Consider the following 15,920-nt stretch of genomic DNA (forward strand, 5'->3'; position numbering starts at 1 on the left):
CTGAGCCCAGGCGTCACGCGTGCAGCTGGAGTCCAGACTGAGGGGCGGAGCTATCAGGAGCTTTATTGTCAATAGTTCAAAAAAGAACATTCACATACAACGAGCAACCTTCGATTCAGAGACGCCCACACGTGAACACGGAAGGAAAAACAATTCAAAACGGATGAAACCGAGGAAAGGTGGATGACACACTGAAGAAATGCGGAAAAAACGTGAAACGGCGGAACGAGGGGGAAATGCGGATGGAACGCGGCTGAAGAAACACGAGGAACACGCGGAGGAACTCCCCAAGCGCTCCGACGACGTCAGTCTTCGTCCCGATCTCGGCCGTCGTCCCGGTGCGAACGGGGGCGCTGCTCCAGCGCCCCCCGGCGGCCGTGTCGGACGGACACCATCCCGGTGAGCGCGGCGTAGGACAACATGGCGCCCAGCGCCGCCAACGCGGACAGCAGTTGCTTCCGGCGCCGGTCGGGGACGTGCCCGGCGTCTCGGCTCTCGGCCGGCGGGCCGGACCGAGGGCTTTCTTTACCTGCGGAGGGACAAAAAGCAAAACCCCGCGCGGCGGCGGGCGGTCAGCCCAGCGGCCGCGGAAGACGCCGGCGGAAGCGGGCGAGGGGGCGTGTCCTGACAGGGGAAGTAGACGAGGAGGATGTTGGCGCAGAACGCTTGTAGGTTGTCCAAAGACTTGAGATGCTGCCGCAGCTTCCCGCTGGGAAGCTCGCACTTGAGGATCGGAGCCAGCCAGCCGAACACGAACGCGTCCAGAGACGAAGGCCTGCGAATGACGCAAAATGTCGTGGCGGCGGCGGATAAAAATCATAACGGCGAAGGACTCACGAGTCTCCGAAGAAGAACTTCTGTGTCCCGAGTCTTTGTGTCAGCAGGTCCATGCAGTCTGTGGCGTCGCGGTACAACTGCAAGGCGGAAAAAAACAAGATTTCCTGATTTTCCCCTCCTAACGTCAGTGGGAACTGGACGCGCAACAAGCAATCGCTTCATCAACTACGACTCCATTTTCAAATGAAAATGATGACCTCGTTTAACTTCAACTCGCTTCTGAACAGTCAATATTCTCCGATTTTGCAGACCGTTTGTCTTTGTGTTTTCCCCCCCAAATAAGATATTTGCAAACATTTGCCTTGACTTTGGAAATCATCGATGCACATTTTCGTCGGCGGCCGCGGCGATTGGCTTCGGCCGAGGAGCAGGCGGCCCCCCCCCCCCCCCCCTTCCCCGATGTGCCGGCTCAGCGACTCCGCACGCCACTTGACGAACACGCACGAATTCCATAAAGGCGCCGCGGCAGGGGTGGCCGACCGGACGGAGGCTCGGAGGCACGATTTCGACTGCGTTCCTGCAAAGAGCCCCATCGCGCGCACGCAGGGTGCGATCGGAGATTTCGCTCCAGAAATTCTTTGTTAACGAGAGGGGGGGGCCGCACAGTTGTGCCGGTTTCCCCCCTTGTTCCGGGCTCCTGGGCACACATAAACCGCTCCCATCTCTCACTTTCCCTTCCACACGAAGACATCTGCTCTGGCAGATTGACTGCAAATGTCATACATCGAAATAACAGCGACAAAGAAACGACTCCCTCAGAACTAAGACCGCAGACTCGTCATTTCCACCAATGAACACCGTGGGCTCTGTCTCCCAAACAAACTCCCGTTTCAATGCGCAGTTCACGTCCGCAAAGCAAAATCTACTTCGAACATCTCGTTGCTCAGCGGGACTTGTGCCATTCGTCGCCCTCAACTCTTTTCAAACCTCGTCGGTGGTTGTTGCCACTCGAAGCAGTTTCTTCGCGTGCGTTTATGCCGACGGAGTGTATACGTGTACTTTGGCGGAAGCACAGTGTTGCCACAGTTACGTTGAAAGAGAACTTAGTTACTTTACCGATGACTTGATTTCAAAAGCAACTAAGTTAGAAAAAAAGTAACTTTTGAGTTACTTTCAGCAGCTGTCTCGTGCTACGAAGATCACTTACCCACAGTACAAAAAAAGCATTAGCTTAAAAGTAGCCATCACTTGGTCACGTACGCCACACAAGTTACACAATGATGTCATCGACATGAAAAAGTAACTGAAATGTTCGTGTAGTTGAAGCCACATTCGAAGAGCAACTTGGAACAGACCTGACATGCCATACAGGCCCCTAAATCTAAACAAGCACCCCATTCCCACTACACTTCTTGAAAGACGCTTAACTGATAGCTAGACAGACCGTAGCGGCCCTGCCGATTGTGTGCGGGTCCATGAAGGCAACCGCGCGTGTGCGCAACGAACCTCAAGGCCTCTTTATTCTCCAGCGGCCGACGACGCCCGCATCGCCTCACGTGGCTGACGAATTGGCCCGCGACCGCGGATGATACGAAGACATCCTCTGCCAGCTTCTTCCGGGGGTTTCGACACGATGAAAGCAGCCCGCCGCACCGCTCGTCTGTAGCGCTGCCTCGCTCGTTTCCCACATCCCCTTTTCTGTCCTCTCTCATCTCGTTCTCTCGGTGAGTCGTTGCACGTCCTCACCGGGCGTCCCCCCCGTCCGCAAATAACAACGCAATTTGACTTCGTAACGTCACCCGCGCTCAAATATCTCGACTGTCCGATTATTGTTCTGCTGTGGCTCTAACCAGTCGTCCGCCGTGCCGCCGAGTCAATTTATGTTTGTGCATTTTCTGCACAGTCAAGTTGGAATGATTACCTACCTGCTTTTGAATCAAGGGAAGGACATTTCTTTTTTTTTTTATTCATTCAAATCACTGATAAATTGAAAGGAATAATCAGGATTAATAGATTATTTAAATGATCATTAGTTGCAGCCCTATGGGAATTCAAGTCGCCAATTGCTTTTTTGAAAAGAATCACTACAGGGCTTGTAAAGGTCGTACGAGCGTGTGCTTTCAAACCACCTCCTCTGTGTTGGCAGCCGTGTTGTTAGTGTAAGCAGTGCACATCAGCACCAGGGACACGCGTTCAACTACGCAAGCTGCAAAAAAGGTATCGTCCGTACGGAGCCTCACGCTCACCGCAGGCCGGTCGATCGGTGAGCGAGAGCTCCAAAAGACGTGAGGACTTTCTGGGGCAATTGCGACCGGGGCTCGCGAACGCCGTACCTCGCGGAAATGACAGCGGCCGCCTGTGTACAAACATTTCAATCCCGAATTAGGACACCAGGGACACGCGTTCAACTACGCAAGCTGCAAAAAAGGTATCGTCCGTACGGAGCCTCACGCTCACCGCAGGCCGGTCGATCGGTGAGCGAGAGCTCCAAAAGACGTGAGGACTTTCTGGGGCAATTGCGACCGGGGCTCGCGAACGCCGTACCTCGCGGAAATGACAGCGGCCGCCTGTGTACAAACATTTCAATCCCGAATTAGGACTTTACTTCTGCAGTCTCGCGTTTCGTTAAAGCGCACCTAGTACGCAAATAATTCTTGTACCCTGCCTCACCCCCTGACAAGATGGGAGAGTTTGGCCTGTTTTACTGCCGTGGCCTCCTCCCGCCCCCCGACAAACTCGGCATCTATTGTAGCCTGCCAATCACCAAAGGAGGACCCCGAAAATCTGTGTCTCCGTCTTTGACCCCCAAATGGTTTTTCTTTGCCAGTCGGGGTAAAGACGGGGATGTGGATGATGATGTTCCTGTGAAGCCCTTTCAAACTCTTTTGTGAGTACAAATAAACTTGACTTGACTGATAAATACAAGAAAATGAATCCCCAGCTTTATGCGAGGACAACTTGATGACATCACACAGTCGTGCGCGGTGCTACATCCTGGTTAGCATGTTAGCACAGACTGAAAATAGGGAGCGATCTTAAAAGTCGAGACGAAACTTCTTCAGCGGCTGATGTTTTTGTTCCGTTGCGCACGTTTTCCATTCGCATGCGTCACACGTGGAAAGAAAAGGGGAAAAAAAAAAGAAAAGAGGGCGGAAAGTGTTGCGGCGTCGCGGGCGTAGACGCTCACCTCCTTCTCCAGCTCGTCGTCGGCCTCCAGGCCGGCGTCGCCTCGCAGCAGGCGAAGTTTGTCCAGCTGGTGGCGCTGCAAGCGGCCCGGCAGGAACAGGCTGAGCGGGAAGCCCGTGTGCTCGGCGTGCCAGCGCCGAGTCACCTCTACGAAGTTCTTGGGATCCACCCACAGGGCGTAAATCTGACACACGGCACAAGTCACCGCCTGGGTGGCACACACGTGGGTGGCGCATTCGTCGTACACGCATGCAAACACGCGCGCACACCCACCACGGCCGGTGTGAGTTTCTGTTGGACGAGCGCAACGAAAGCCAGACTGTCTGCGGCCTCCTTGGCCGACAGGTCGAAGTCTGCGTTGTACTTCTGGGAAAAGACAAAAACATAAAAACATTACAAAAAGACATCAGGTCGTCATGGCGACGCCATCAACAGCCAACGTCTGCTTTTCCTCTTCTGCGTCACCTCGCTTGCTATGCTAAGCTAAAGTATGCTAAGGAAGAAAAAGCCCCCCCTGTTGTTACGATGGGAAGGATTCTGGTCAAAGCGTGCGTGAGGCTGCTTCAGTTAGATAAACCAGCGCACACGCACGCACACATCACTACGAATATTAGGAATGTCGCCCCCCCCCCCCCCCGGCACGCCGGGTAACGTCTTCCAGCTGCCGGCAGCGGCCAGGGGGTTCTGAGGAGGAAAATGGGGGTCCAAGAAAAAAAAGCATGTCGGAAGCTAAACACGTTTTTAACAATACATCTCAAGATTTGAAAAGAATTAATTTAAAGACGTTAAAGCGCTGAATATTAAATGTGTGTGTATATAGACACACAACATACGCAGTATGTACACATACAGTATATCGTCCAAAACAACATGTTCATATCATTTGTTCAATAACGGTAAAGACACTTGCAAAACAAACAAACAAAATGGAGGGAAGGCATTTTTGGATGCCGCCTTGCTTTTCTCCAGCTAAATGTCTCCCCCGCTACAACGGCCAGGCTTAAAGTTCGCTTTTCAGAAAGTTCTCAATGATTTGAAATTTTCGGCAGCCGCGTCTCTCCTGGCTCCGCCTCCGCCGGCCCGTGCCGCTAAGCGACGCCGCGCCTCCGTAGGCCTCGCTGGTTCTCCGCGGCTAAGCTAATCCAACTCTCCCGACGACCCTCAACTACGACCCCAAAGTCACCGGATGATCGTACGGCAATTTGAGCGAGCGCTGGCCATCAGATGCTGATTTGCTGTGGATATTTGTTTTTTTTTCTATTTTTGATGTCATAGGCGAAGAATTTTGGCTAAAATATCCGCAACTGTCACTAGCTAATGCAGCCGATTTGAGGGGAGGACATGAATGTAAATGTAATCCGAACTGCAAGATATCTTACTGTTCTTGTACGGGAAAACTCATAAATAACCAAAACGTATTTATGAAGAACAACTTGATTCAATAATAAAACTAAATCACCAGTGAAGTTACAGGCTAAACTTTACCGATCGGTGTTCAAACTTTATAGCATTATACTTTGAAGTTGACAAAGCAATTGTGCAACTTAGCTATGCAAACTAGAAATACATTGACAAAGTTGCGAATATGAATATGACAGGACTTTACGATCGCACTGTTGACCTTCTTGATATGCAAATACGTCTTGATTGTTGCTTGCCTGTTTTCTGAGGTGGATGATGATGTCAGAGGGCCGCCACAGCGCCTCCTTGTGGGCGGTCTTCAGCGCGGGAATGGACCCTGAAGGCAAAGGAGAGGTGAGGAGGCGCCCCCTGCGGGCGGGCCCGTGCAGGAGCCGCGTGGAGCGGGCGCGCGTCTCACCTCCGGGACTCCTCCACGGGTTGCACACCTTGCGAACTTTGAGCGGAGCGCCGGAAAACCGAGCATACGCCTGCCGAGAAAACATGGCACGAGGTTACAATCGCGCCTGCTACGCACGGGTCACGTCTTGTGAAGACTTCGAGCTGCCATCCAATCGGTCGGAAAAGAGGTTTCGCGTGTACACAACCCACCCTGCTGGCCAAAAACTTCATTGTCATCTCAACTATGTGTGATGGGTTTTTTTTTTTGAAGTCTTGTAAGTTTTTCACATCGCAATATATATTGCAGGGTTACAAAAAATAAATCAACACATTTCAATGTCATGCTTTTCCAATATTGTGCAACCCCTCGATACATACGCGCTCCTTGAATGTCTCGCTGGATTCCTCACCACAATTTGTCCCGTTACTCGTCTATGGTAGCATCGTTTTACCTCCCGTTAGCATTTAGCTTGTGTTAGCCTCGGCTAGCGGTGCTTGAGCTTCCATTAACATGTGCGAGCAGCAATTTAGCTTGCACTGGCTTCACTTAGCAGCATTTTAGCGTCCTGTAGTTTGTGCTAACAGAAGAAGGTGAGTGTATGTTAAAAAGAGTTTAGACATGTTCAACTTTTTTTTGTTTTACCTTACTTGTCGGGCCAGGCGAGTCCCGCCCCGACTACAAGGGACTGACAGCTGAATAAGATCTTATAGCATAGTAGCTTGTCATATTACAACCCCGATTCCAATGAAGTTGGGACGTTGTGTTAAGCATAAATCAAAACAGAATAGAAAGATTTGCAAATCATGTTCAACCCATATTTGATTGAATACACTACAAAGACATGATATGAATGTTCAAACTTTTTAAGAAATAATCATGAACATAGAATTTAATGGCTGCAACGCGTTCCCAAAAAGCTGGGACAGGCTCATGTTTACCGCTGTGTTGTGTTACATCGCCTTTTCTTTGAACAACATTCACCAAACGTTTGGGAACTGAGGACACTCATTGTTGAAGCGCGGTAGGTGGAATTCTTTCCCATTCTCGCTCGATGTACAGCTTCGCCGTTGTCGTATTTTACGCTTCATAATGCGCCACGCATTTTCAACGGGAGACGGGTCTGGACCGCAGGCAGGCCGGTCTAGTACCCGCACTCTTTTACTACCAAGCCACGCTGTTGTTAACACGTGCAGAATGCGGTTTGGCATTATCTTGCTGAAATAAGCAGGGGCGTCCGTGAATGAGATGTCGCTTGGATGGCAGCATACGTTTCTCCAAAACCTGTATGTACCTTTCAGCATGAATAGTGCCTTCACAGATGTGTATGTTACCCATACCATCACAGATGCTGGCTTTTGAACTTTGAGTCCATAACAGCCCGGATGGTTCTTTTCCTCTTTGGACCAGAGGACACGACGTCCACCATTTCCAAAAACAATTTGAAACGCGGACTCGGTGGACCGCAGAACACTTTTCCACGTTGCGTCGGTCCGTCTTAGATGAGCTCGGGCCCGGAGAAGCCGGCGGCGTTTCTGGGTGTTGTTGATAAATGGTTTTTGCTTTGCATAGTAGAGTTTTAAGTTGCAGTTACGGATGTAGCGTCGAAGTGTATTTACTGACATTGGTTTTGTGAAGCGTTCCTGAGCCCACTTGGTGATATCCTTCACACAACGATGTCGCGCCGTCCGAGGGAGGGATCAAGTTTTCTTGTTTTGAATGTTTGTTCAATGAAAATGAAGTTTACATACTTGGTGAGTTTTTATCACTTAACTATAGCTATAAGGTCATTTGGAATCTTTTTTTCCCCTCAATAAACGAAAGCACCATTTAAGAAATAGACTTTACCTGCCACCGTTCAGGGTGTCGCCCTCCTCTCGGCTGCGACCCGAGCGAGGAGGCTAAAGCGGTACGGAACGTGGAGGCATGCGTGCGATAGCGTTTGGTGTGAAAGGGCTCCCGGTGGCCTTGTGGTAATTGTGCTACGCAACCGTAGGCGGCACAATGGAGCAGCATCGTTGCTCCTTTGCTTTTCTCGCCGTACACACGCAGCTCAAAACGGGCGAGCTCTATCTAGCGAGCGTCGTGGTTCATTGTGGGCTACATCACCATAGCCTTTCTTCGTCTCCCAATGTGGACGTTCAGGGGCGAACGTCTGTTCACGACACATCCCAAATTCCCAATAGCACGACAAAACGGCCAACTCGCTCTCCGCTGGACAGGGAGGGATTCCCAACACAGTCGATAACTAACTTCAATTGTAGTAATCATTGCAATATAAAGTTGTTGATACATTCGTGGAGATCGCTGACGCCCCGTCGTGACGTCATCGTGGCGAATTTGTTCACCATCGGAACGTATTCGGTGGCAGCTCGCTAGCATGCTAACTTGGCATCGTGAACGCCAACTGACCAGAACCACCAGACAGTCGCTGTTGACGGACGGCAGCCCCCAGTCTCCTTCCCACACGAACAACTCGTCGGGCGCCGCCATCTTTGTCGCCGCCGGAAGTGCGGTGCAGCTTCCCGTTTTTGCTCAACAAAATAAAAGACCCGCAGCGCACGTAAGCCTCATAATCTTCTGCACCCGAGTGCCCTCACAACGTCTGTCGACCTTCTCTTCGGTCTTAATTCGTCTCTCTCTCTCTCTCTCTCTTGCCTGGCAGCTCCATCGTCATCGTCATCGTCATCGTCCTCGTCCTTCTCCCGACATACTCTCCCTCTCGTCTGGCCGCGTCCTAACCTGTGCTGAGCTTTCCGACACTCCTCGGGAGAAGCGCCGCATCTTCATTTGCTCTTCGGTGCCACCGTCTCGAATCCGTACTTCGTGGCCGGCCGAAACTTTGCCCTCCATCCAAGCAGAGACTCTTCTGCCACACAATCAGAGGTGGCGAGAGTAGCCAAATATTGTACTCAAGGAAGAGGGCTGTTCCTTGAGAAGAATATCACTCAAGTAAAAGTCAAACGTAGTCATCCAAGTATTGACTTGAGTAAGAGAAAGAAAGCACTCCATGAAAAGAACGACTCAAGTACAGAGGAACTTGTGTGTAACTTCTGTTTTGAAATCAGAGCATGAATATCAAATCAAATCAAATCAAATCAAATAATAATATACGGAAGCCAACACACACCTGCCACCATTTCAATTTTTAACTGCCCAAAAAGCAACAACACACGCACGGGGCCATACAGAAACATTATCCGAATCTTTATTTGCCAAGTATGCGCAAAAAACACACAAGGAATTTGTCTCCGGGAGTCGCAGCCGCTCCAGTACGACAACAGACGGTCGATTGACAGAGGACGCTTTGGAGACAGAAAGACCTTGACAACAACAACAACAAAACAAAAAAAACAGTCACTGAGCAGTAAAGGGTTGCTCGTTATCTGGTAATGCCGGTACATTTTTATTTTTGTATTTTTTTGGGACAATTGTGCAAAAAGATGCAGAGTCCTCGAGCACTTAGAGCAGTTCGACCGACTCCTATTGCAATAGTCCGGCGCAATGACCGTCGTGCGAAGGGCGCCGAGACTTCGAGGAGCGGACGCGGTTTCAAGTGACGAGTAGCGCGATCATCTGGGACGATGTCGATTGCGCAAATGTTGCAGATGCTCCTCAATCGGTGTGCAAATGGAGCAGATGCTACTCTGGCGTGAGTAATATTTGCTTTATTCGCTTCAATGACTTCATGAAGAAACCGTTTGCTGAGCAGACTTAGTGATTGTGTACGTGACACCAAAAGATAGGGCTAACGTTGCCATAGCCGCTGCCAAAACAACGATAGAAACATCTGCAATTTACCGCAAGGTGTTTTTTCAAGTTAGAAGTGGGCTGAAGTATCCAAGTTTGGGCAGTCACAATTTAAGAGCTGCATGACAACGTTGTTGTTGTTGTTGTTGTTTTTTGGGGCGTCTGTAAAGTAAACACACTTGCGCAGCTGTCCCCCCCACCCCCAAAATAAGTCATTTTGATTGGCTCATGACGGCTACGTGCGCGCTCATGTAACTGCCTTGTGTCATCTGATTGGTGAATTGGAGTCAAATGACATTAATGATCAAATTGGATCGGCGCAACGGGCACCCTAAGTGGAAATCGAAAATGGAATCTAAAAAAAGTCGCACACGCAGAAATGGATAAATAAAAGTAGCGAACGGCTCGTCGATCATTGTAACGGACTAAAAGTATTGATCCTTCTTCACATAAATACCCGAGTAAAAGTCAAAAGTACGGTGCATCCATTTTCTGTCGCGCTTCTCCTCACGCGGGTCGCGGGCGTGCCGGAGCCCATCCCGGCTGTCATCGGGCAGGAGGCGGGGTACGCCCCGAACCGGTCGCCAGCCGATCGCAGGGCACATACAAACAGACAACCATTCGCACTCACAGTCACGCCTACGGGCAAATTAGAATCTTCAATTCGTGGGTGTTTTTGGGATGTGGGAGGAAACCGGAGTGCCCGGAGAAAACCTCTGACAAGTAGAGTTTATTGAAAATGTTACTCGAGTAAATGTAACGGAGTCAAAGTAGCGCATTACGACCCGCCACCTTCCTCCACCCGTTCCAACCTGCTCGGACTCGTTTCTTCACTTCCTGACCACGCTCCCCGTTGCTCTGGACTGTTGTCCCCGAGTATTTCAAGTCCTCCACCCTCGCTATCTCTTCCCCCTCCACCCCTCTCATTCGTGCCCATATATTGTTTTACTACGGCTAATCTTCATTCGTCTCCTTTCCGGTGCAAGCCTCCATCTTTCTAACTGTTCCTCCACCTGCAAATCACAATGTCATCTTCGAACATCACGGTCCACGGGGATTCCAGTCTAACCTCATCTGTCAGCCTATCCATCACCATTGCAAGCTGGAAGGGGCTCAAGGCTGATCCCTGATGCACTCCCACCTCTACACACATTCTCTGCCACTCCAGACGTCCGCATGCAGTACCACAGTGCCTCTCTAGGCGCTCTTTCACGTGGGCTTTCTCGAGCTCGACAGAGATACAATGCAGCTCCTTCTGACCTGTACTTCTGTACCTCTCCATCAACACCCTCAAGGCAAATAATGCATCTGTGCTTCTCTTCCTAGGGATGAAAGCATACTGTCGCTGGCAAATACTCACTTCTGTCCTAAGTGCGGCCCGGTAACAAACGCCTCACGGCCCGGTACCGGTCCGCGGACCGCTGCTATAAGCGGCGTGGAGGACTTTGCCGGTTACGTGACCTCCGCTCAGCGCACGGAATGACTCAAGCACGCCGTGACATTTGTTGACCCTTTATTGGTTTTGGTTGATTTCAACTACAGCAAGCTGTGCACATTTTATTCTCATTTTAGCTTGCTAATGAGCCAAAATGCAAGTGTACAAAAAAGTCATGCAAAGGTTATAATGCTTCTGTTGCTTTTACACTAATAACTAAAATGTTAATATGCAATTATGACTCTTATCGTCCGATTGTAACTCAAATCTTCTGCTTTTCTGATGCCGTGATTCCACTATTTTTACGCTGTCCCAAAGTTGCGTCGGTTGTCACGGAGATTCTGGCTGGGCCTCTGGCTCCCCGCCACAGCAGCCATCTTCTCCCGGCACCTGGAGGTCAAAAGCGAGACGCGGCGACTACTGATCGGCCGCTTCGGGTCACGCGGCTCAACGGGAAGGAGGAGACGTGCCGCGGCTTACCGTGATGGGCGCGTAGCGCTGTCGCGTCCTGATGGCGCCGGCGGTGAAGACGCAGAGCGCCGCGCAGACGGCGGCCTGCAGGAGCAGCACAACCAGGAACAGGCCGCGAAGGCCCGACAGCGCCCTCTGGAAACACACGTGGCCATGACGACACGCGCACACCCAAATATGTGGCTGAACTGGACGCAAGTGAAGTTCGTGTAGATACAATAGCGGAGTGCCCGGAGAAAAGCCACGCAGGCACGGGGAGAACACGCAAACTCCACTTGAACCCCGGTCGTCGGAACTGTGAGGCAGACGAGTCCTTCTCAAAGGACTCGTATCTCAAAACACATTTCTCCATTGAAATGCAATGAATCAGTTCCAGTCCCCCAAAAGACACCACCATTTTGTCAACGTTTTTAAAAAAGACAAGTGGGAGTATATTGTAAAATAGGGTCATAAAAACAGAATAGAACATCTGCTTTTATGAAGTGAAATATCTCACACAAACTGGTTTCCTTTGCGTGCCTGTACCTTTAAATGCTCTCTCTCTCTCTCTCTTTCTGCACTCGCTCGACCCCCGCCCCGCCCTCTCTGCTTCTGTTGCGCAGCCGCCGTCAACGGTCCAAAAACGTTTGTTTTACGTCTTTTACAAAACCGAATAGTACGCCGTTGTGTACAAAGACACAGTTGTTAACATCTGCACCCCACATGACATTCAGTTCTTCTGAATCAGAATCAGAATCACTTTGGAGTGAACCCTCCACATGGCACGCTCGCGTCCTCCGCGGACGTAGCTCCGGAACTTCTCTCGTTTTCATTTGTTTTCAACACCCAGCTGGCCTTATCGGATTTTTTTTCTTTTTGTCTTGTGCGTGTATATCGTTAGCCGCGTGGCTGTGGTGGTTTCCATCATATGCTTGAAGGAGGCTGCGCTTGTTTCAAATACACAGCGAGTCATTCTCTCGGTTTTAAGGACTGAAACGCCAACTGCTAGCGGTGGCGATGTGCAGCTCGAGGCCTCTTTTTGGAAGACTCTTTACACTGCCAAAGTGCCGCTTGTTATCAAGCGAGCGGAGCCCCCCGCCGCTCCTTTCCAAAGCGAAAACTCGGCCGATCGACGGCTCGTATCTCGAGGCACCGCCGTCGGGGCGACGGGGATTTTCAAATGAAAAGTCCGTGCTTGCGGCCTAACGTTGTTCCCTCTTATGCATGAACTGCATTTGTTTCCAGTAAGTTGCAATTCGTGATAGCACATTCATCCGGTTAGCCCTCGCTAAGGTAGATTTTTGGGGGGTACAGGTTCGGGCTTATCATCATCATCATCGATCATTCATTCTTATTTAAAGATTCACTTTGCACAGAGAACGGTTGCATATTCTTCCTTGAAGGGTCGTGCAATAGATTTTTCCTTAGCATGAAGAATATTCGTGACTCATAATTGCGATTACAATATTGATCCAAATACTCCCGATTATTATCCCGCAGCCCTGACATACAGTAATTCCATGATTAAAAAGAATGTACAAGATTGAAACTGTTTTGGTTAGGTTTGGTTTCTCCCTCAACCATTCGCGTGCGTGCGCCTTCGCCACGCGGGTGCAACATAAGACCGACAGAGCGGACTGGGCGCCCGGCTCCTCTCTCGGGCTTCTCAGTACGCCACTAATATTAGTCGTTCAGCTATCCGTTGTCGTGTGATACAACCTGACATTTTGATCGCTTGGGAATGTCTGCGATGTTGCCACTAATTCAAATTTGCGATCCAGCCAAACTCGTCGCAGACGGTCAGCAGCTCGCGCGCCGCGTGACGCCGCGGAACAGTCGCTCGGCCGGCTTCAATGTCAGCCCGCCGGAGGAAGAAGCCGAGCCGAGGCCGAGGGCGCGTCCGCTGACCAACTTACGTCCAACAACCACAGATTCTCGACGCAGACGCTCCACGCTTTGCCGTCGCCGGCCAATCGGTCGCCGCATACGCTCTCGGCGGGACGACCGGTCGCCAGCAGCCAGCTCAGGTAGGCCGCGCCGCCCAGGCTCAGCAGGACGCTGACGGCGTTGGACCACAGACACGCCCACACCTGGACCACGCCACAAACGGGGTGACCGATCGCGGCGGTGCGGGACGCTCACCGCGACGTCATCGTGACGAGACTCACCAGCGTAGCGGACGTCCGCCTCCGAGCCGCCACCGCCAACCAACCGGACGCCAGAAACTGAAGACAGCAGAGTCAAACGCTTACTTAACATGACACGTGTCACATGACACCTAACACCACACGTGTAGTCAAACGGCGCACGACGCAAATCACAACGCATCAAAGGACAAATATCACAAGCCGTCACATGACGCGTGTCGCGTCATCTGTCATGTCATATGCCTGATATCACGTGACACAAGCCACATCACGACACGCATTCCGTGACACGCCACACGACAGATGTCGAGCGTCACTCGTCACGACACGTCAACTCACAAGTCACGTGACGCACATCGCGACACGTGTCACATGACGCGTGATGTTTCACGACACAAGTCACATTCACGTGGCCTGTCACGTGACACGCGCGCCACACGCATCCCGTGAACAAAGTTCCGCCACGTCAGCGGTCAACGCACGCAGATGCCGCCGCAGAACGCCACGTGCTCAATCAGGAAGCGCGAGATGCCCGTCAAGCCGAAGAGAACGCACAGCAAGCCGATGACCATCTGGACAACCTGCGCACACAAATGAAGTCCTTGTTTGGCGCTCCATCTTGACGCATTGCGGGGCGCACGCACTCACCCCGAGGCCCGGGATCAGCCCCCGCCGGTGGGCGGCGCTCTTAGCGTTCTCCTTGGCGGGAGAGGCAGGGGGTGCGGCCCGGGCATCGGCGGGCGGAGCCGGCGTGTCGGCCTGCGGCGGGACGGCGCTTCCGTCTCGAGGGATGACCTGCGTGACGATCAGCACGCCGCCGACGCTCGTGACGGACGAAGACGCCGCCATGGGATTCTTTAAGACAGCATTCACGAACAATTGCAGCTTTATCAAGTTAGAATTTCGAGTCCCGCGCCTTCAGTGTAGTACCACGTTGTGCCACAACACGCGGGCAGCACTGAGCTCTGCTGCAGTGTTTCCCCAGCAGGGGTGCGCCGACTCACTATTCACCGGGGCGTTGATTCATTTTTGGATAACATTTCGAACAGAAACCTGAACTGTCAAAGACATTTGGACCGCTGGTGCCTTCGGCTATGGGGGGGGGGGGCTAGGTAGCGAGCTAGCCCAGCAGCCCGCAGCTAAATTGGACGTAAACACTTCGCTATGAGCCCGCCCGACCGACTGGTTAGCACATCCGCCTGACGGTTCTGGGGTTCAATAAACATGAAAATACAAAAATAAGATGCTGTGCTCACCATTAGTGCTGAGAGTGGGAAAAAAGGAGGACGAAAAAGGCAAAGATACTCCTGGCACACAAACACAGACAAGCGCTACGCGCTAGCTAGGCAGAAGCACGTATGGCGCTGGGACAAAACGGCGGACGAGGCACGGGCGTCGTAAGGTCGAGCGCGTCGTAACTCGAGGACTTCCTGTATATGATCATCCAACAAATATAAACCAAGTGAACCTAAAATGTTTTTTAAAAGGTGATTTCAACAAAAACCATCAACCGTGCGAAAAGCTCAAGCCAGGAACTGCTCGGGCCTTCCTCAGCAGCAGCAGCAGCAGCGACTGAAATCAAGCCTTTTCTTCGACTGGCCACGAGTCTTTCACATCTCCGCGGAGATCTTTCGGGGCCCACCGCTTCCTCGCGCAGTTGTTTGAATTGAGTGTAGTATATTTTCATAGTAACACAATCAGACTTCCTTTGGGAGGGTCAAAGGGTGGAAGACCTGTATTCACTCAAACTCTCTTTTCTTTGTACGTCGAAATCCCAGGACATCCTTAAATCAGTTCTACGGATAGCGGGGTTTCCGGCTGGTCCTCGACCGAAACCTGACCTGGTATTTACAACCGGGGTCGGGTCATCAGAGAGGACCGGTTTTCATTATCGCAACCGAGGGCCCCAAGGAGGGGGGAAATCGACAGAGAAAAGAGACCCCCGCAGGGGAGTGCAAGTCCAAATATGGTCGTGAGGAGCAGCATCCAGGGAGGGGGCAAATTCCACGCCCAGAGAATCCGAACCTCGATAAACTGAGATCCCGGGGTTTTCGGGGGCTTTTCCGTCGTTCCGACAACGGGGCAGCTGCTCGGACACGAAGGCCCGTTCGATAAATCGAATTCGCCCAAACGCCGAGTGTCTCGAAGTCTTCATTCACCCCGTGCCAGACGGAAGTCGGAGTTCTCCCGGGAAGCGCAGGTGCAAGAAATTAACCACATGAGCAAAAGCGGAGGCTTTTCCAACGCGAGCGGCCTTTTGCGGGTCACGCCGCTTGCGTTTGGGGGCCCGGCGCTTCCTCGCACCGGACCGGGTCACTTTGAAAACTTTTTCAAAAACCCAAACTTAAGTTCACTTGGTCTGATATTGACTTGTGTT

At 51.5% G+C, this 15,920-nt stretch overlaps 2 protein-coding genes across 5 annotated transcripts; both read right to left on the reverse strand.

Moving 5' to 3' along the window:
• Positions 1 to 38: 38 nt before the first annotated feature.
• On the reverse strand, positions 39 to 8,382 carry LOC133412359 (metaxin-1-like). 2 transcript variants are annotated; one of them, XM_061695454.1, is made up of 8 exons: positions 8,174 to 8,382; positions 5,783 to 5,852; positions 5,622 to 5,701; positions 4,237 to 4,329; positions 3,965 to 4,147; positions 838 to 914; positions 578 to 775; positions 39 to 492 (listed from the first exon to the last, which is right to left on the reverse strand). In XM_061695454.1, exons 1-8 carry the CDS (start codon positions 8,252 to 8,254, stop codon positions 306 to 308), a joined length of 969 nt encoding a protein of 322 aa, XP_061551438.1. In that variant the 5' UTR covers positions 8,255 to 8,382; the 3' UTR covers positions 39 to 305. The 2 variants fall into 2 exon arrangements, with proteins under 2 accessions (XP_061551438.1, XP_061551437.1); XM_061695453.1 differs by having other exon boundaries at positions 39 to 529; positions 630 to 775; positions 8,174 to 8,374.
• A 2,625-nt stretch (positions 8,383 to 11,007) lies between these two features.
• Positions 11,008 to 14,912, reverse strand: LOC133412706 (uncharacterized). 3 transcript variants are annotated; one of them, XM_061696274.1, is made up of 7 exons: positions 14,800 to 14,912; positions 14,192 to 14,398; positions 14,026 to 14,124; positions 13,565 to 13,621; positions 13,313 to 13,486; positions 11,427 to 11,552; positions 11,008 to 11,336 (listed from the first exon to the last, which is right to left on the reverse strand). In XM_061696274.1, the coding sequence occupies exons 1-7, from the start codon at positions 14,800 to 14,802 to the stop codon at positions 11,277 to 11,279; spliced, it is 726 nt and encodes a 241-aa protein (XP_061552258.1). In that variant the 5' UTR covers positions 14,803 to 14,912; the 3' UTR covers positions 11,008 to 11,276. The 3 variants fall into 3 exon arrangements, with proteins under 3 accessions (XP_061552258.1, XP_061552260.1, XP_061552261.1); XM_061696276.1 differs by having other exon boundaries at positions 14,099 to 14,398; XM_061696277.1 differs by lacking the exon at positions 14,800 to 14,912 and having other exon boundaries at positions 14,192 to 14,485.
• Positions 14,913 to 15,920: the final 1,008 nt, after the last annotated feature.

This window comes from Phycodurus eques, chromosome 14 (genome assembly GCF_024500275.1).
Source record: "Phycodurus eques isolate BA_2022a chromosome 14, UOR_Pequ_1.1, whole genome shotgun sequence".
NCBI classification, from domain to species: Eukaryota; Metazoa; Chordata; class Actinopteri; order Syngnathiformes; family Syngnathidae; genus Phycodurus; species Phycodurus eques.

Excerpts from the sequence above, each read along its gene's own strand:
- LOC133412359 (XM_061695454.1), bottom strand. The coding sequence starts at position 8,254 with ATGGCGGCGCCCGACGAGTTGTTCGTGTGGGAAGGAGACTGGGGGCTG. Across the intron at positions 5,853-8,173 it reads GCGACTGTCTGGTGGTTCTG|GCGTATGCTCGGTTTTCCGG; the intron begins GTCAGTTGGCGT and ends TTTTCTCGGCAG. Across the intron at positions 5,702-5,782 it reads CCCGTGGAGGAGTCCCGGAG|GGTCCATTCCCGCGCTGAAG; the intron begins GTGAGACGCGCG and ends CTTTGCCTTCAG.
- LOC133412706 (XM_061696274.1), bottom strand. Across the intron at positions 13,487-13,564 it reads GGCGGACGTCCGCTACGCTG|GTGTGGGCGTGTCTGTGGTC; the intron begins GTGAGTCTCGTC and ends GGCGTGGTCCAG. Across the intron at positions 11,553-13,312 it reads AGAATCTGTGGTTGTTGGAC|AGGGCGCTGTCGGGCCTTCG; the intron begins GTAAGTTGGTCA and ends GTGTGTTTCCAG.